This window comes from Phoenix dactylifera, unplaced genomic scaffold, assembly GCF_009389715.1.
Source record: "Phoenix dactylifera cultivar Barhee BC4 unplaced genomic scaffold, palm_55x_up_171113_PBpolish2nd_filt_p 000167F, whole genome shotgun sequence".
Classification (NCBI taxonomy): Eukaryota; Viridiplantae; Streptophyta; class Magnoliopsida; order Arecales; family Arecaceae; genus Phoenix; species Phoenix dactylifera.
The window spans coordinates 616,370-636,251 of record NW_024067708.1 but is presented as its reverse complement, the minus strand read 5'-3'; the positions used below and the strand labels follow the sequence as shown (position 1 = coordinate 636,251).

The 19,882-nt window shown below is 50.0% G+C and overlaps 1 protein-coding gene across 4 annotated transcripts in view; it reads left to right on the top strand.

Annotated features, from left to right (window-relative positions):
- The first annotated feature begins 3,558 nt into the window (after positions 1 to 3,558).
- The window catches only part of LOC103711273 (receptor homology region, transmembrane domain- and RING domain-containing protein 1), a 28,499-nt gene continuing 12,175 nt past the window's right edge, over positions 3,559 to 19,882 (top strand). For all 4 annotated transcript variants that reach the window (XR_003386509.2, XR_003386508.2, XR_003386507.2 and 1 more), the window contains exons 1-3: positions 3,559 to 3,791; positions 3,953 to 4,210; positions 5,675 to 5,899. Coding sequence is in view for 1 of the 4 variants with exons in the window: in XM_008797360.4 (XP_008795582.4) it covers positions 4,072 to 4,210; positions 5,675 to 5,899 (364 nt within the window). In the remaining 3 variants the exon portion in view is untranslated. The remainder of the gene's footprint in view (positions 3,792 to 3,952; positions 4,211 to 5,674; positions 5,900 to 19,882) is intronic.

Sequence of the window (19,882 nt, the reverse complement as noted above, 5' to 3'; positions counted from 1 at the left end):
GATCCTTACCATTTTAAAAACAACAAGGGCTTGCCTCACCATTTTAAAAAGAGAGGGCGTGACTCGTGAGCGAGTGCTTGGTATGCCGAGAAAAAAAAAAAAAAAATAACCTGTACATAACCCGCATTGAATGAACTATGTTTCAGAAAAACGTATGAGGCCGACGGCTCGCAATAGGACGGATATACGGCTCCTAGGTAAGGCCGAGTTTTCCAAGTTAGATAAGGTCGTGCTTTGCTATTCTAGACTCTGGTTAAGCGTACAATCCTGCCCCTCAAGGATTTTGCCATGCTTTAATAAAGATAAATAAAAGAACTTTCCCAAAGGACTTTCATAACGACTGCATGTATCATTTGTAAAATAATCATAGAGAAAAGGGTTTGTCATGTGCATAACATGTGTGTTTTACTATTTAACCAAAGAACAAACAAAATTAAACCAAATCTCACATGGCAAGCGTGTTGGTGACAATTGCAAGCGAGATCATATCTTAAGAAAACTTGCTATAACTTTAGTTGATACTATCATTTAATTTGTCCTAGATTATCTCTTATTGTTATACAAAGATAAATATTATGGATAATCTTTGAGGATTTAGGCAAACTCCACATGTGAAGTAGTACCCTCGTTGCTCTATTTTGAGTACTTAAATTTCTCCTTGTTGTATCTGGCACATCGTATAGTAGCTCACACACTTCCAAGTTGACAAGGAACAAAGTCTCCTGGCTTGCATGCTAGTTTGCTGAGGATCGAGCGACTCCTTCGGTGCTTCTTGTGGGGGTCACACGAAGGAAGCCATGGGGTGCATCTGGTGGCCTGGGAGCAGATCTGCCGTCCCACTAGTGAGGTTGGTCTAGGGGTGCAGTTCCTATTGGAGCGGCACGAGGCTTTCATTGCACAACATGCAGTTCGGTTCCTATTAGAGCCACACAGGCTCTGGAGTCAGGTGATGGCAGATAGATATGGTCGAGGGGGCTCAGAGGTGGCATGGAGTGGTCGTCGAGTCTCTTTTCATGTGGATGCGTCGGCAAATACCAGGTAGCTGATAGGCAATGGACGGAGCATCGAGGTGACTGCTGACCCATGGGTGGATACCCTTCCCCTGAGGTGCTGACCGACCATGGTTAATACTGAGGCAGTGGAGGGGACTGCGGGTGTGCGACCTCTTAGCCCGAGAAGGGGCAGTGTGGGATAAGGCCAGACTACAACAGTTGTTCAGGGTACACCTAGCTGAGAAGATCCGGTCCCTTCCAGTACCAGGATGTGCGGGGCCAGATGTCAGAGTTTGGGGCACCTCCTGCAGGGCCAGTGTCAGATTAGGTGACCTCTCCCCTGTCATCCAGCGGGAGCATGAGCCGGGGCAGGATTGCACTTGGATCTGGAGGTCGAGGCTTCACTGGAGGGCAGCACTCTTCTTATGGAAGGTGACGTGGGACCGCCTTCCGACGAGAGCAATGCTGAGTAGGCATGGCTGGAGGATCCCCGCAGAGTGCGGGACATGTGGTGCTGAGGAGTCGGTGGACCATGTGCTATTCCAGTGTACATGGGCGAGGTCGGCATAGCAGTGGTCAGGAATCCCGCAGTGGTCAGGAATCCCGCAGGAGGCCTGGAGTGGGAGGCTTCAGTTTCTACAGGTGATACGGTAGTAGTTAGCCAGCCCCGGGACATGTCAGGAGGCCATCAGAGCAACTTATATAGCACATCATATCTGGCTGGCAAGGAATGCCCGTACTTTCGGCGAGCGCAGGATGTCACCGAGGTTTGTTACGGAGTTCGCTCGAGTACAGACAATGGAGATAAGGCCCACCTTCTCTTCAGATAAACCTTTGACAGCTTGGGACATCTGGGGTTCCTCTCTGCTCTGGCAGCTCCTCAGATGGTGTTCTTCACCTGGGAACCCCCACCCCCGAGCTTCCTCAAGGTCAACTTCGACGGATCGGTACTGGATGGAGGCACACGAGGTGGTGCGGGCTTTGTTATACGGGACCCGCACTCCAGGATGGTGGCAACGGATGGCTGCCAGCTTTTTGGCATGTCGGTTTTGGAGGCAAAGCTGCAAGCCGCCTGGGCTAGTCTTTGACATGCGCAGCAGGTGCTGCAGGCCAACTTAATCATTCTGGAGGGCGATTCGACCACAGTTATCAGGTGGATCAAGGAGGGGCCGAGGGGTGAGGGCATAGACCACCCCCTGATCCGGAATATAGGGATGATAATGAGGAATGGGGAGGCCTTCCAGGCCAAATATATATTTAGAGAAGCCAATGAGGCGGCCCATTGGGTAGCTGCCTATGCGGCTCACCACTTAGGGTACACTCTCCGATCAGGAGAGGGGGAGCTGCCACAGGCACTCCGCGAGTTAGTGTTTTTTGACTTTATTGGATGTATTCGTATACGTATTGTATGAAAAACCCGCTTCAGCAAAAAAAAATAAAAAAAAATAAACAATCAAATATCCTTACCTACTTGAAACAGTTTGATTGTTATTTCAAAAATCAAGGGAGTATCCTTAACTACTAGGATGACATAGTTCAATGGATATTTAGAAGTAAGAGCACTGAAAATCGGCAGGTTAACATTCAACCATATCTGATTTTATATCTAGTTCGGTTCAGGTTTGAATAGAAATTCTAGTGAAAAATTATCTATAGTAACTGTGCTCCCATAGCTAGAAGGAACCTGAGACTTGTTACTTGCACGAATTAAAATAGAGTTATCCGGTACATGTTATGATATTTTATATTTCAATAATTAATTATTTATATAAAATAAATTTTTCCTTGAGAAAAATGAAAAATGAATATATGCTATTATTTATGATATTATAAATATTATACTATTAAAAATGATTGAAAATATCAATAACTTTTTTCACACTCCAATATTTGTATATAATTTTTACAAGCTTTTAAAAACAAAAAATTCATGACTATCTTTTATATATGTTGCAATTGGTGGTATTCCATGTAGAAAATTTCTCAATTTTTATTATATTTATTATATATTTTTAAATAATTTTTATTTTTAGTATTTTAATATAAATCTAATTGGACTAGTGATTCAAATTTGGAAAGGATCGGTCTACACGGGGATTTAATAACTATGCCTTAAACCTTTATCTGGCATATTGTGTACGATCTAGATAGTAGATTCTATTCTCATCTTTTATGATCATATCATTTATTAATGAAAGGTTTAATAAGATTATTAAATCCCACTCAAGATTCTATTTGTATCCAAATAATATCCAACTTATATCGAATAAAAATAATAAGTTATAATTAATATTTAACTTATACTCCATATTTATCTAGAACAAAGTGGATATATCTAATATCAGATTTATATCCATATTCATTTAAAATAATTTTAAATAGTAATCTTGGTCTCTATTTAATATTTATAGCCGTATTTATATTTACTGAAAAATATAGATAAGACTATAGCTGTATCAGGATCTGATTCGCATCCAATCTGCTTTCAATCAGTATCAAGAAGGAAGTAGGCAATTAGGTCTTCTGGCAGTTGGCCTAAAGACGTACCTCAAGTTCAGGCCCCCTTTGGCCCATGAGCCCTTTAGGTAATCCTAATTAGAGAATCCTAAAGGGCGCCCGGCTGAAAGGCTCGAAGCCGCGAGAAGAGCTCCAGCTCCCCTCGAGATACCCCATTAACGTGCCCCGCCACCTTCGTTAACGTGCTCCAGCGCGCTCTCCTTCGATCCCCTCTCTCTCATGGAAGCCGATGTCTCCATCATTGTAGTCCCTGTGGTTATTCCCTCCATCCAGGTACCTCAGGTAACCGTTTCGCCTCTTTTCCCAGCTCTCTCCTTCGATTTCTCAAATGCTACAGATATTCGACTTCTGTATCGAAGATTTGGTCTTTGCTCTAGGTGACGTCAGGTGTATTTTATCGGTTTCTTTTTTTATTGGCTTGTGATGATATTTGGGTTTTGCAGGATTTGAATGGATGGTGGATTGTTGCGGTTTGATGAAATTAAGATTGGATTTGAAGTGATTGGAAGTATTGGGTGGGATATACTGTGATAAATAGAAGTGGTTTGTGGGAGCTCGTGAGATGGGATTGTCGAATTACAAGGGAAATGTGCTCTTTATATGCACTCTTCTTTATCTGCTGGCTGGGTTTGCGGCTGCCAATGTGGTGCTGATTGGGAGGAACGTGTCGTTGTCATTCAATGATGTTGAGGCAAATTTTGGTAAAAGATACAATTTTTTTATATGATTTTATTTGAAAATTTCGACAAGTTCATGTCTTGAGTGAAATTATATGGTTTTATTGCTTGGATTATCTGCAGTTTTCATGATAAGCTTTTAATTATCTCGTAACCAATTTTGTACAAATAGAATTTCTTGATTTTGTACAAGATGAACCATAGGGTCCACACGAATGTGAGGATTGTGCTGACATGAAAGTTTGCAAGACATGAGCCTGAAGGGTAACGAATCATAATATGGTACAACGATATTCATGTTGCTCCAACTAACCTAAGTACAAAAACTAAAGCAAAACCACAGGTTACAACCTATTTGCAAATAGGTACAAAAAGCCAACTAAGAAAAACCAAACAACCAGAACACATGTTAGGTTGATATTACCTCAAAGCTTTATCAGAAAAGGCCTCAAGGTGGAAGCCCATTTCAAGGTGGCTTATAAAAACGGATGACGTAAGATCTTTGTTGATCATGCAGATTATTTTGGATTCTAAGAGTGAAAAATAAGTTGCTAAACCTTGTAGAATTGTGGGAGAAGTCGAACAATATATTATCGTGAAGCTACAAAATTGATGCAACTACTATCTTGGTTAAAAAATTGAAATTTGTTTGGGGGGTAGATAGAAGTTGGTGGGAGATAATGTGCAGTGCAACAGATCAAAAATGTCAACAAGTTGTGGAAAAATTTCAAGTTTCAAAAGGTTAATATAGTAGAAAATATTTGAAGTACAATACTTGGCTGTGAATGGAGAAAATAGATGAGAACCAGGGATCACTTACTGAAAGGATCAAATACAAGTTATCACCATTAAATGAAACATGGAAGAAGAAAAAGAGGAAAAACTGTGTGCAAGACACGTAGGTTCATGGAACATCATGGAGAAAGAGGATTTTTTGGAAATTTGTGAACCTATATGGGAAAATAGGTTTTCCTTAAACGGAAGGGTTGATTTTCTATAGTATATGGAGGAAGTTGAACATATTTTGAAAGGAACTTGACTATCACCGAAGCAAGGGTGTCATTTTTAATTTTGAAGGAAAAAATGCTCCTGGTTTCAATTATCTTTATTTTATCTTGCCAAAATCTAGTAGCATATTATGAAGGAGGTGCCATTAGGATCTCCTATGAATTTCATTTATGAGTTTTTGAAGTTACATTCAGTACCCTTATATCTGTGGGAGAGGAAGCCTACAATGTTAAAAAAAAAAAAAACTTTAACAGAAAAGTTTGTTTAATGGCAAACATGCGATAGTTTATAATGCATAGATAAGTACAGTTTTTTTTTTTCTTTTTGATGGTTAAATATGATGTGTGCATAATTTTCTTCTGACCATCGTGCAATATAATATGAGCATCAAGAACCTTTTTTGTGAAGTTGTTTTCATTATATTTGGCACATAGTAACTTGTCAGGCCATGTAATTATGTTTCCGTTCTGTTTTTTCCAGCACCATCAATAAAAGGATCTGGTGAATGTGGTGTATTATATCTTGCTGAGCCTCTAGATGCATGCACTCCATTGACAAATAAAGTTGCAGAAGGCCCAAATTCTCCATTTGTGTTGATTATAAGGGGAGAATGCGCATTTGAGGATAAAGTTAGACATGCACAAAATGCCGGGTTCAAGGCTGCTATTATATATGACAATGAAAATAGCAGCATCTTGGTTCCAAGTAATGTTTCTTGCTCAAGTCATGATGTTTCTAACTTCAAAAGCTATTCCGTTTTATGTTACTACCACCCAATGGTCATCCTCTTATCTATGCTTGAATCATAAATTTGAAATGCCAAACAACATTGAAATTTTCTTTAAAATGCTGCTTGTATCTTTTGACATATGCTAATAAAGTTGATCATGTTTCCCGTTAAAAGTAGGTAAAATGTTCTTCATTACTCACCTCAAACTTGTAACCTGCTTGCCAATTTTATTTTGCTGGGATTTGTTTAGTGAATTGGTGATTGGCTGATAGATAGTTCTTATTTATTTAATGTTGTGATGCGACTTCGGCAGCGTTCAGCAGTACTTTACAATTTCAAAGTAAGTTTTTGGAGCTTAGTGTGAGCAGATCCAGATGTCAAGTACGGAAATGTCATTCTTAGCTACTTGAGTAGTTGTACTGCATGTTGCAAAATTAGTGTCTGCGTTACATATTTAATATTACCTTGCCTCATGGGACTAATGGATGAAACTGGTGGTTTTTGTTTTTTGGAAATTAGGCTGCACCTTAGTAGTTCCACTGATATTATGGTTTTCTCATTAACAGTGCTGTTGCAATTTCATCGGCGGTCTACATGGTTCATCGTTGTGGAAAATCCACTTAAATAATGGATCTTTTTTGAAAAGTTAGATTAATGTACAAGTTTTTAAATTATCATTTGGATTTTCACTTGAATGTAGCCTAAATATCTAGAAAATTTATAAAATTAAAGCTAAGATAAAATCCTAGAATGCTTTGTTTTGTACTTGCAGTCTATGTTTTAAGCTCATGCTCATCACATGGTTGCTCGACAAGATTATTTGGCAACAAGCAAGTAAGTTGCAGATCCAACCCTTCTTACCAGCAAAAGAACAACAGACACAAAAAAATAAGTACTTTGATTTAGGAGTCTAGAGCACAAAAAAAATCTTTACAAAAATTTTATTAGAGCGATTGTGTTTTTTGTTTATGAAGAAGCCTTTTCCATCTAGTGTTTGGGATTTGCAGGATTGTTTGAGGGATACTTGAAGTAACAAAACTGTCAGCAAGCACATTTTCTTTATGCACTTTTTTAATATAGATTTCCTGTAACTTGATTCAGTTATTTTGGAATTTTTAGACCATTTAATGGTGATGGTTGTGAATTAAATATTTGAACCTATTTTAGCTATTTGAGAGTTGGTTGTAGATGTAGCTTCAAATTCATATGCTTGAGTTCTTTAGACAAGTCTTAAAATTCTGCATGAAAAATTCCCATGATCATCTCTGGAGAGGTGCTTAACTGCATATCGACTGATACTTTGTTTATGCAGGAAAAACTGTAAATGATTTTGATAATTGGCTTCTTATGTTGAAGGATTCAAGGACTTAATTGGAAAAGATTTACAGCTTAGTTATTTTTTTTATGGCTGACTATTGATTCAAAGTATTTAAATTACAATACTAGATTAAATTGGATATATTAGTGCCAACTAAGGTTCGCCGTACTGTTACCGGACTCCGTACCGGTGCCACACTAGCATAGTATCGGTACGGTATGGTACAGAGTTTTTTTGGGCATATCGAAGGTCGGTATGCCACCCATATCAATACTGGTACCGAACCGGTACGGTATGGTATGTCTGGTACCGTTGGATATGGTACGGATAAGCATACTGTTGGGGGAATGCGGTTTTCCCCCAGAACATAATAACCTCGCCACTAGAAGACCGCATGGCTGCCGACCTTGGACGACCAAGGTCGGCGCCCGACCTCAGAACGTCCGACCTAGAGAATTTCCGACCTCGGAGGTCCGTCCTTGTCGCCCACCTACCACAGCCGTACCCTTCCGAGGTCCGGCCGAGGGCCATATCCTGCCACTGCCCCAGCATTTATTACGCATGATCTCCGCAAACCCACGGTTCACTCAACAATTAATGCGCATCTCCGGCTTACTCAACAATTAATGCACGTCTCCGACTTACTCAACAATTAATGCGCGTCTCCGACTCACTCAACAATTAATGCGCATGGCTCCAATTATCTACGGATCCTCAGCTCTCCACGACAAATCAGCTTAGCAGGGTCCTGTCGGCCGTGACAAGTCTCTGACCTCGGCCTCACCTCCGACATCAATGCAATGATTCACCCGATCGCGCGCCAGCTCAAGTCGTACGACGGCCTCACCTCCGACATCAATGCAATGATTTACCTGATCGTGTGCCAGTCCAAGCAACGTGCCAAGTCGTACGACGGTCTCGTCCTATCACATCACAGGTAATCCGACCTCCCTATAAAAGGGGGTCCTTGCTTCTCAAGGGGGGTGGGACACACAAAAACGGAGAAACTTCTCTCCTTTCTCCTTTAAACACAGTTTCCCCCTCTGACTTAAGCATCGGAGGGCCGGCGCCGGAAAATCCGGCCACCGGCTTTTCTGCAGGCACCCCGACAGAGGATGCCGCTCGCCGACGGATCGTCGCCCACCTGTGTCCACCGACCACTCCCCCTCCTCAACCGACGACCGCCCCCGGGTCCAATTTCCAGCAACAGTTGGCGCTAGAGGAAGGGCCCGAGTCGCGATCATGAAGTTGAGAAGTAAGGGAGCCTCCAACATTTCCCGGCGTCCCCCACAGAGTCCTGGACACTCCGTCCAAAATTCGCCTACTCCGGCTGACCCGGTTCCTCAAGTCCAGCCGGAACAATTCAATGCCCTGGTGCAGCAAGTCCAGGCCCTGGCCGCTGCCGTCCAAGGTCTGCGGCGCGAGGAGGCCTTACCAACGCTCCCCCCACAGGCCCAGATCTTGCCGGAGTTTCCTCCCAATGGCCCGATTCTCCAAGGCCAGAATCTTCATGGCTCCTCCAGGGCCAACAACGAAGGGCGGGCCTCCCCCCAGAGAGAACTGCCGGGGGAAGGTCTCAACAGAAGACCTCAACCCTCTGAAGCCGAGTCAGCCCCAGACCACCGTGAGCCGGAGCAAACCACGGTGACGATTCCTCGGGTTGGGGAGCTCGACAGGAAAGTCGAGCACTTGGAGCGCCAGATCGAAGCGCTCCACAGCAAGAAGGCAAGACAGGAGGGGGATTTTGAATTTACCACCAAGTCCCCCTTCTCCCGCCAGATCGAGGATGAGCCGGTCCCCACGAGGTTCAAGATGCCTCAAGTGGAGCCCTACAGCGGAGTCACCGACCCCCTCGACCATTTGGAGAGCTACCGAGCTCTCATGGCCCTGCAAGGATCCTCGGAGGCCGTACTTTGTAAGGCCTTTCCGGCGACTCTTCGAGGGACAGCTCAGCTTTGGTTTTCTGGGCTAAAGCCGAGCACGGTATCCTCCTTCGAGCAACTCGGCAGGCAGTTTGCTACCAATTTTGCTGCCTGCCGACGCCAGCGGCGGACGTCGGACTCCCTCCTGGATATCAAGCAGAAGGAGGGGGAATCCCTCAAGGAGTATCTGGACCGCTTCACCGCCGCCACGTGGGAAGACCGCGAGTTGGACCAGTCAATAGCCATGTCGGCTCTAAAGACTGGGGCTCGTTCTTATCGATTCCTCTTCTCTATCGGGAAGAGCTTTCCGGCCGACTTCACCGAGATGCTGGCCCAAGCTCGGAAGTACGCTAAGGCCGAGGAGGCTATCGCTTCCAGGCGGGGTGCGATTGAACCAGCCTCAAAGAAGCAGAAGAAACGCCGCAAGGAGCGCGGCCGCCAAAGAAGCCAATCCCCCCACCGAGAGAAGAACCTCCCCCGACTAAGAAGCCCACCTCGACAGCGGGGACAGCCTCAACGGAGGACCCCGCCTCAGCCAAGGTCCCCACCGCGGCCTCGGACATACCCGGGGAGGTACGAGAATTACACCCCTATCAATGCTCCCCGGGCCGAAATTCTGATGGAAATCGAAGGTCGGGACTTCTTCCGACCTCCGCCTCCTTTGCGGGATACAGGGGTTCCCCGCAATCCCAGGAAGTACTGCCGCTTCCACCGAGACCGCGGGCACGACACGGAGGATTGCTTTCAGCTCCGGGATGAGATAGAGGCGCTTATTCGCCGCGGAGTACTCAATCGGTTCGTAAAGAACCGACGTGAGGAAAGAAGGCCAGTAGAAAACGCCCCACCATCCGAAAATCCGGATGACAACAGGCCTATCGCCGGCACCATCAATGTAATCGGAGGAGCCTCGGCAGGAGGATCGGCCCAAGGAGGAATCTCTCCGAAGCGCCCGCGTACCACTGAAGTCATTTCGTTCTCGGACGAGGACTTGGAAGGGGTTGAGACCCCCCACGATGACGCTGTGGTCATCTCCATGATTGTAAATAAATTTGATGTAAAACGTGTCCTAGTTGACAATGGAAGTTCAGCCAACGTTTTGTACTACCATGCCTACCAAAAAATGGGGTTACCAGAAGGACAGCTCCGGAAAATTAATACCCCACTGGTCGGGTTTACCGGAGACTCGGTCCCAGTCGAGGGCGAGGTCAGCTTTCTTGTTGCGGTCGGCCTCGCTCCCCAGGAAAGCACTGTGAGGACGGACTTTCTTGTGGTCCGTCTACCCTCAGCCTACAACGCTATCCTTGGGCGGCCAGGGCTAAATGCCCTCCGAGCCGTGGTCTCAACCCGCCACCTACTCATGCGATTCCCCACCGGCCAAGGAGTAGGCGAGGTCTGCGGGGATCAGCTGGTTGCCAAGCAATGCTACATGGCGACCCGCAGAGTGAAGCAACCAACTGAGGCGCCAACTCAGGCAACGGGCCCCTCGCTACCCATAGAAACCCTGGACGCAAGGGACGACCTCTGGAAGAAGCAAGTAGAGCCCGGTGAGCTTCTCGTTCAAGTTTCTTTACGAGAAAATTTTCCCGAGCTAACTGTGCAGGTCGGCTCCGGCCTTGGCATCCGCGAGAGGGATCACCTCATCAGCTTCCTGCGGGACAATGCTGATGTCTTCGCCTGGTCACCCGCTGACGTACCAGGAATTGACCCTGAGGTCATGATCCACCGACTCCAGGTGAAGCCGACCAGCAGACCTGTAAAGCAGAAAAAGAGGGGCTCTGCCCCGGAACGACAACGAGCTGCAGCCGAGGAAGTGGATAAACTCCTTGAGGCTGGCTTCATCCGGGAGGTTTCCTACCCAGACTGGCTCGCCAACATAGTCCTCGTAAAGAAGGCCAACGGGAAATGGCGCATGTGCGTGGACTACACTGACCTGCACAAGGCCTGCCCGAAGGATAGTTTCCCCCTTCCAAGCATCGACCAGCTCGTCGATTCCACCTCAGGACATCAATTGCTGACCTTCATGGACGCCTTCTCGGGATACAATCAAATCCGAATGGCGCCAAAAGACGAGGAGAAGACGACCTTCATCACCGACAAGGGCACCTATTGTTATAAGGTGATGCCTTTCGGGCTGAAGAACGCTGGAGCCACATATCAGAGGCTGGTCAGCCAAATTTTTGAGGACCAGATCGGCCGAAATATGGAAGTCTATGTGGATGACATGCTGGTGAAGAGCCGAGCGGCGGAGCACCATGTAGCTGACCTCAACGAAACATTCTCCAAGCTCAGGAAGTACCAAATGAAGCTCAACCCAGCAAAGTGCGCGTTCGGAGTTACCTCAGGCAAATTCCTGGGTTTCATAGTGATCCAGCGTGGAGTTGAAGCCAACCCCGAGAAAATCCGAGCGCTGCAAGAGATGACGCCTCCAAGGACAGTCAAAGAAGTGCAGCGGCTTACCGGACGGGTTGCCGCCTTGGGGAGATTTGTCTCCCGATCGGCTGAGCGCTGCCTCCCATTCTTCAAGATCCTTAAGCGGCCAAAGGACTTCCTGTGGTCGGAAGAATGCCAGCAGGCCTTTGAAGAGCTCAGGCGCCTTCTGGCCTCTCCCCCGCTACTCACCAAGCCTCAGCGGGACGAAGTTCTTTACTTATACCTGGCCGTCTCCCCGGTCGCAGTAAGCTCAGTCCTGGTCCGGGAAGAGGACAAGCTCCAAAAGCCGGTCTACTACATCAGCCGGGTCCTCAGGGATGCTGAGACCCGATATTCTAAACTCGAGAAGACAATTTTTGCCCTTATCATCTCAGCTCGGAGACTCCGGCCTTATTTTCAAGCACATACAATAGTCATACTGACCGACCAACCTATGAAGCAGATATTGCAAAGGTCAGATCGTGCGGGGAGGATTGCCAAGTGGGCGGTCGAGCTCGGGGAGTTCGACCTCGAATATCGGCCCAGGCCGGCCATTAAAGCTCAAATACTCGCCGACTTCCTCGTGGAATGTACCTTGCCAGACGATCCCGAGCTACCGTCTGCATCTATGGAGGAAACCCCGAGGCTGCCATGGGTCCTATATTCGGACGGGTCCTCGACTTCGGGGGGTAGCGGAGCTGGACTCATCCTCACCAGCCCGGATGGAGTGGTGGCCGAGCAAGCCCTACGCCTCGAGTTTCCGGCCTCAAACAACGAGGCAGAGTATGAGGCGCTCATTGCTGGGCTCAAATTGGCGAAGGAACTGAAGGTGGAAGATCTGAAGGCCTTCAGTGACTCCCAGCTGATAGTAAGCCAGGTCCAGGGAGATTTTGAAGCAAAAGAGCCATCGATGCGGAAATATCTCCAAAAAGTGCGGGAACTCACGTCCGCCTTAGGCTCTTTCAGCATCCAGCACATTCCCAGAGCGGAGAATCTCAGGGCGGACCAATTGTCTAAACTGGCGACCTCCCGCATGAGCGAGCTTTCCAAGGAGACAACGCTCGAGTATCTTTGGACACCCAGCACGGAGGAACCTGAACCAACCATGTGCATCGACTTCGAGCCAAGCTGGATCGACGGGTTCGTCCGCTATCTCCAGGACGGAACCCTCCCTCATGATGAGATAGAGGCCCGCCGGATCAGGCGTCAAGCTTTCCGGTATGTCCTATATGAAAACAGGCTCTATCGTCGATCATTCACCTCTCCTCTCCTCAGATGTCTCCGCCCCTCGGAGGCGGACTATGCCCTCCGAGAGGTCCATGAAGGAATTTGCGGAAATCACCTGGGAGATCGGGCGCTAGCCCATAAGATCCTGCGGCAAGGATATTTCTGGCCCACGCTCCAGAAGGATGCGACGGACTTTGTGCGGAAGTGTGACCGGTGCCAACGGAACGCCAACATCCAACGCCGACCTTCGGCCCTGCTAACTTCAATTATCGCCCCCTGGCCGTTTGCCCAGTGGGGGATCGATATTTTGGGGCCCTTTCCTCTGACCACCGGGCAAAGAAAATTTTTGGTCGTTTCCATTGACTACTTCACCAAATGGGTTGAAGCTGAACCTGTGGCCCGGATTACCGAGCAAAAGATGCGGGACTTTGTATGGAAGTCCATAATCTGCAGATTCGGACTCCCCCGTATCCTTATATCCGACAATGGCCGGCAGTTCGACAACGTCCACTTCAGAGAATTTTGCTCCAAGCTCGGCATCGACCACCGCTTCACTTCGGTCGCACATCCCCAGACAAACGGGGAAACTGAGGTAACTGACCGTACCATTTTGCAGGGACTCAAGGCTAGGCTTGATCGATCCAAAGGACAGTGGGTCGAGGACTTGTACAACGTCCTCTGGGCATACCGGACTACGTTCTGATTACCCACAGGAGAGACCCCCTTCAACCTGGCATATGGCACAGAGGCTGTCATCCCGCTGGAAATCGGCCTCCCTTCTCCAAGGGTGGAGCATTACGACCCCGACTCCAACTCTTCTCGACTCAGGAATAATCTGGATCTCGTTGAAGAGACACGAGAGGTCGCCCGGGTCCGCATGGCAAGGTACCAGCAGAAAACAGCCCAATACTACAACTCCAGAGTCAAGCCCAAGCTCTTCAAAGTGGGGGACCTCGTCCTCAGGAGAGCCGAGGCCTCTCAGCCAACCGAGTAGGGAAAGCTCGCCCCAAACTGGGAAGGGCCATATTAGATCGCCCGAGTACAACGACCCGGAGCATACAAGTTGAAATCTCTCGAAGGGACTCCAATTCCGCGAAGCTGGAACTCCGAGAATCTACGGATGTATTACCAATGAAACCCCAAGGGGTTTTAGGCAATCAGGAACATGGACTCAGTCTCCTCTTTATAATGATTCGTCTCTTTTCAATGATTATGATTATCTCTTCTAATGTCGGGTCGTTTGTGATTTTCAGATTCCTCGACTAAGGTCGGGATGCCCCGAGGTTCGACCGTAGAGTCCCAAATTCCCTCGACCTCGGAAAGCATCGCAGGTCGACAGAGCGTTCCCAGACCCATCGACCTGGCGCACGATTCCTCGACTAAGGTCGGGATGCCCCGAGGTTCGACCGTAGAGTCCCAAACTCCCTCGACCTCGGAAAGCATCGCAGGTCGACAGAGCGTTCTCAGACCCATCGACCTGGCGCACGATTTCTCGACTAAGGTCGGGATGCTCCAAGGTTCGACCGTAGAGTCCCAAACTCCCTCGACCTCGGAAAGCGTCGCAGGTCGATAGAGCGTTCCCAGACCCATCGACCTGGCGCACGATTCCTCGACTAAGGTCGGGATGCCCCGAGGTTCGACCGTAGAGTCCCAAACTCCCTCGACCTCGGAAAGCGTCGCAGGTCGATAGAGCGTTCCCAGACCCATCGACCTGGCGCACGATTCCTCGACTAAGGTCGGGATGCCCCGAGGTTCGACCGTAGAGTCCCAAACTTCCTCGACCTCGGGATGCATCGCAGGTCGATAGAGCGTTCCCAGACCCATCGACCTGACGCAAGATTCCTCGACTAAGGTCGGGATGCCCCGAAGTTCGACCGTAGAGTCCCAAACTCCCTCGACCTCGGGAAGCGTTGCGGGTCGATAGAGCGTCCCCAGACCCGTCGACCTGGCACACGATTCCTCGACTAAGGTCGGGATGCCCCGAGGGTCGACCGTAGAGTCCCAAACTCCCTCGACCTCGGGAAGTGTCGCAGATTGATGGAGCATCCCCAAACCCCCTCAACCTCGGCGGGCGCCATCGGGTTCATAAGAAGCCCAAGCTCTCCGAAAGTCAAAAAATGACTCCGAAAGTCGGCGAGGAAATAAGGCAACCCACTCCGCTACAAGGTGCGCAATTTCGGAAATGCAAAAGGTACATCCCACTTGATGCTCGCCTTGTTATATTTATCTACGTATTGCCAGCGAAATCCCGATTGAAATTGGGACCTTATTCCGGCCGAAGTCGGATTGCTCCTACAAGTCGGTTTAAGACTAATCTCCCACTGACCTCATGCATGCTCCGTCTACCAATAACCACCACGACAACTCATGTAAACCCTCATGCATAAGGGCCCAATTCGGCCCCCATCCACAGAGACTCCAACGTCGACCTATGAAGATGACCTCGACCGCGGGCGTACTGATCGAGCTCAAGAAGGCCGAGGTATTCTCTACAGGTTCCGACCCCGCTCGCCGAAACCTCGGCAGGGTCCGAGGGCGATAACTATGAAAGCCCTGGCGACGATTTGATTATTGGCTCATGCTCCCCTTCGGGGGACAGCACTAACTTTTTTATAGACCTACGCTCCAAAAGCCGAGCTCGAAAGCTTGGCTAAATCCCCAGATAGTGGCCTATGCAAGTCTAGCACGGCCCCGCTCGGAGGTCTGAGGCCCGAGCCCGGTGCCTCAAAAATCTAAGAACCAAACACGGCGACCTCTGCGAACTTCAAGTCCGAGCTACAGGACTTAGAAAAGTTTCCTAGAATCTAAGCTCGGAGCTCCCCCTAGTTAGCGTAATCAGAACTTAGGAAAGCAAAACATAGCCAAAAAACATGCCTCTATCAAGCAGCCCGAAAGCTAGGATACAAAGTTGAGGGTCGATAAAACAATAAGTACCGGCCTCGTTTACAACTAAAGAAGATAAAGAGAAAAGTAAACGCGGAATGGCGAAAAGAATCTTTTCATTAATGAAGTGCCAAGAGGCTAAGTACAGAGTTGGAGGTCGACCATTCAAAAATTTGAAGGCCGACCTCGATTACAATAAAAAGAAGAAATAAATCTAAGTCCTAAGGGGCGGCGGTCGCGTCGGCGTTACCCTCGGGGTCATCTATGGCGATGACCTGAGGGTCTTCGGCGGACGCGGGCTCGGGGTCTGCGGCAGGGGCCTCGGCGGGCGCCACGGAAACGCCCTCGTTGATTTCACGAGGGAGGGGCTCCGCCACCGCCGGCTCGGCTGCATCTAGCTCGGCCGAATCCCCCTCGGACACCAGGGCGGCGGGAACGCCGTCGGAGTCGGAGTCATAGCCCAACCTCAACCTCGGACGAACCGTTGAAAGATCGAGCTGGGGGCAGAACCGGGCCATCTGCCTCCGGAAGTTCTCGAAGCCCCGGAGGAACCCATCAACGGTTTCCTCCTCCAGCATGTTGCGAAATTCCTCCGATTCCTTGAAGGAATCCACGACATGTTCGGCTCGCTCGAGCGCCCTCCTTTCCCGTGCCTCTAGTTGCTCAATCTTGAGGCGCAAGACCCCGCCCTCGTACTTGAGGCCCGCGACCTCGGACTGAGCCTCCCCCAGGCGCGCCTCCGAAGCGCGCAGGGCTGACTTGGCCAGGGAATGGGCAGCCCTTTCTTCCTCGAGCACCTCAACCATTGCCAGTCGCCCGGCCTCTGTCGCCTCCCTCCGCGCCTCGGCCTCGGCCAGCGCCGCCTCCAACTCGGCAATTCTCTTCTTAGCCGGCTCTAATTGCCGGCTGAGCTGCCGAGTCTCTTCTTGACACCCTTGGGCAATGAATACCAGGGTGTCGACTTCGTGGATGTGCTGCAAGAGAAAAAGGGTAAAACGATTACGAGTTGAAAAACATATAACATGTTCGCCAGTAGCCTAAGGAAAATTGGGAAAGTAGCTTACCCGAGCGGTATTGCAGTAGGTACCGTCGACAATCTCTTCCAGCGGCAAGTTCCGGAACTCGGCCCGGTCCGCTGGAAGCATCGCACGCCGAAACACGGCGCGTGCGACATCGGCATCATGGATGGCCGAGCTCCCCTCGAGGAGTGGGGACCCTGGCTCGGCCGACTCCTCCCTTTGGACCCTTGAAGAGCTCGGCTCGTCCGAGCTAGGGACCTCGGGGCCTCTGACTTCAGGGCCTCTGCTCGGCTCAGGCCCCGAACGCCGCAAGCGGATCACGGTCGGCCCCCCCCCGCTGGGCGACGGGGGCAGGACAGAGTGGGGCCGCCGAGCCTGCGTCACCGGCGGCCCGTGTCCGCCCCTGGTCAGCTGCGGAGGCCCCCGCCTCCGGGCCTCCCGTCCTGGCCGACGTAGAAGTGCCGGCCGACTTCGACTTCTTCCGAGGCTGGGGAACAGCCCCCTCGGCCTCGGCCTCCCGCCTCTTCAACCGGGAGAAGAGGGACGTGTTGCTGGTCGGCATGTGAGGAATGTCTGAAACCAAAAATTTTCCTAAGGGTCAGACCAACATTAGTAAGAAGAGGAAACAGGTAAAGCCAAAACAAAATGATGCGACTACTCTTACCCTCGGGGCGCGCCGAACTCAAGCCCACGCTCGCCAAGGCGTCCTCCCTTAGGAGCTCGGTCAGGTTGAACCCCTTCCCGAGGCCCCGCAGGGCGTCCAAGACCCTCAGCTCCCTCCCCGAGGGCTCGGAGAGTCTGTTGAGAGCTTTCAGCCGAGGGTGCCCCCACCTTGGGTTAAACCCCCACGGCACCTCGGACGCAAGAAAGAAAAATTTTTTCTTCCACTCATGAATAGAGGAAGGGGCACCCTGGAAGAGTGACATACCGCCCCGAAAGGCGAAGTATAGCCACCCCGCATCCGCCGGATTTTTCTTTAACAAAAAACACCGGCGGAAAACACTCACCGAAGTCGGGATCCCATGTGCGAGACAGAGGGATAAGAACCCGACTATGGTCCTCCACGAGTTCGGAGCAAGCTGCGCTGGGACGAGCTGATACTCCACCAGCAAGTTGTTCACGAACTCGTGCAGGGGGAACCGCAGACCGACCCAGAGCGTCTCGCGGTGAATCGCGATCCGACCTGGGGGCGGCCGCGTTGCCCTATCTTCCGGCCCCGCAGTTTCGAGACGAAACCCGGGCTGGAAGAAGAACCGGGAGCGGATTAACTCCAACTCCTCCCCCGACAAACTCGACCCCACTTCATCTGGACCGAGACCCATTTTGCAGAAAAATGAAGCAAACCAAAGATAAAAGAAGCAAGAAAAAGGAGGAAGAGGAACCCCCTAGCTAACACAGGGTGAAAACCTACGAAGGAGTCGCCGGAAATCGCTCCGGGTACCGTCGGCGAGGTTTTGTTGAGAAGTAGAATGAAGGTGGAAGCGGCGAAAATGAAAGGCAACCAAATAAGACTCCTCTTAGGGCAGATTTGTGGGGTTTATATAGACCCCCCTGACGGCCCAGATCGGCGGGTTCGGTTTCCACCCCCCGCTTAGATTGCGCCACGTGTCGGCCTCGGAAGCCGAAGCACCGCATTCATTCCAGATCAATATGTCGGGTACAAAATCGAAGCGCCGTCCCATCGGATCTCACGGCCTCATCATGAGTCCGCAAAACTGGACCGCCTCAAAAGACGAGCGAACGTCACCCCCGCTCCCTTCATTTAATAAGCCCCAGGGATGCGTGGAGCGCCGATATAACCTCAGCCTCCCCAGATCGCTATTCCGCCAATACGAGATCAAAAGCGTCCGACCTCGGATCATGCCACGTGTCCACTTCGAAGCGCGAAACGGCGTACCTATTTAAGAAGGGGGCCTCAACCACGAGATCGAGACGCCGCCCCATCGGGCCCAGGGACCCCATCATGAGTTCGCCGTACGAAGTGATCTCAGAGATCCAAAGGGCGCAATCTCCGTTGTAGCTGCTTCGGGATGCGTAAGGACGCAGACCCTGTCATAAGTTCGCCATGAAAAGCGACCTCGAAGGGCCAAAGGGCGCAGTCTCCGTTATAAAAGCTTCAAGACGCGTAAGGATGCAGACGTGATCCCCCTCGGCCTCAATAACCACAATAACAACTTCTACTTTCCGCGTCCGAGCTCGCAAGCAGCTCGAACTCGGAAATCGGGGGGTAGTGTTGGGGGAATGCGGTTTTCCCCCAGAACATAGTAACCTCGCCACTAGAAGACCGCATGGCTGCCGACCTTGGACGACCAAGGTCGGCGCCTGATCTCAGAACGTCCGACCTAGAGAGTTCCCGACCTCGGAGGTCCGTCCTTGTCGCCCACCTACCACAGCCGTACCCTTCCGAGGTCCGGCCGAGGGCCATATCCTGCCACTGCCCCAGCATTTATTACGCATGATCTCCGCAAACCCACGGTTCACTCAACAATTAATGCGCATCTCCGGCTTATTCAACAATTAATGCACGTCTCCGACTTACTCAACAATTAATGCGCGTCTCCGACTCACTCAACAATTAATGCGCATGGCTCTAATTATCTATGGATCCTCAGCTCTCCACGGCAAATCAGCTTAGCAGGGTCCTGTCGGCCGTGACAAGTCTCTGACCCCGGCCTCACCTCCGACATCAATGCAATGATTCACCCGATCGCGCGCCAGCTCAAGTCGTACGACGGCCTCACCTCCGACATCAATGCAATGATTTACCTGATCGTGTGCCAGTCCAAGCAACGTGCCGAGTCGTACGACGGTCTCGTCCTATCACATCACAGGTAATCCGACCTCCCTATAAAAGGGGGTCCTTGCTTCTCAAGGGGGGTGGGACACATAAAAACTGAGAAACTTCTCTCCTTTCTCCTTTAAACACAGTTTTCCCCTCTGACTTAAGCATCGGAGGGCCGGCGCTGGAAAACCCGGCCACCCGCTTTTCTGCAGGCACCCCGACGGAGGACGCCGCTCGCCGACGGATCGTCGCCCACCTGTGTCCACCGACCGCTCCCCCTCCTCAACCGACGACCGCCCCCGGGTCCAATTTCCAGCAACATATACCATGCCAACAGTATCTGGAGTTCTGGACCTTTTGTTGGCACCGCTCTCCTCAGCGCATTTCATTGGAAGAAG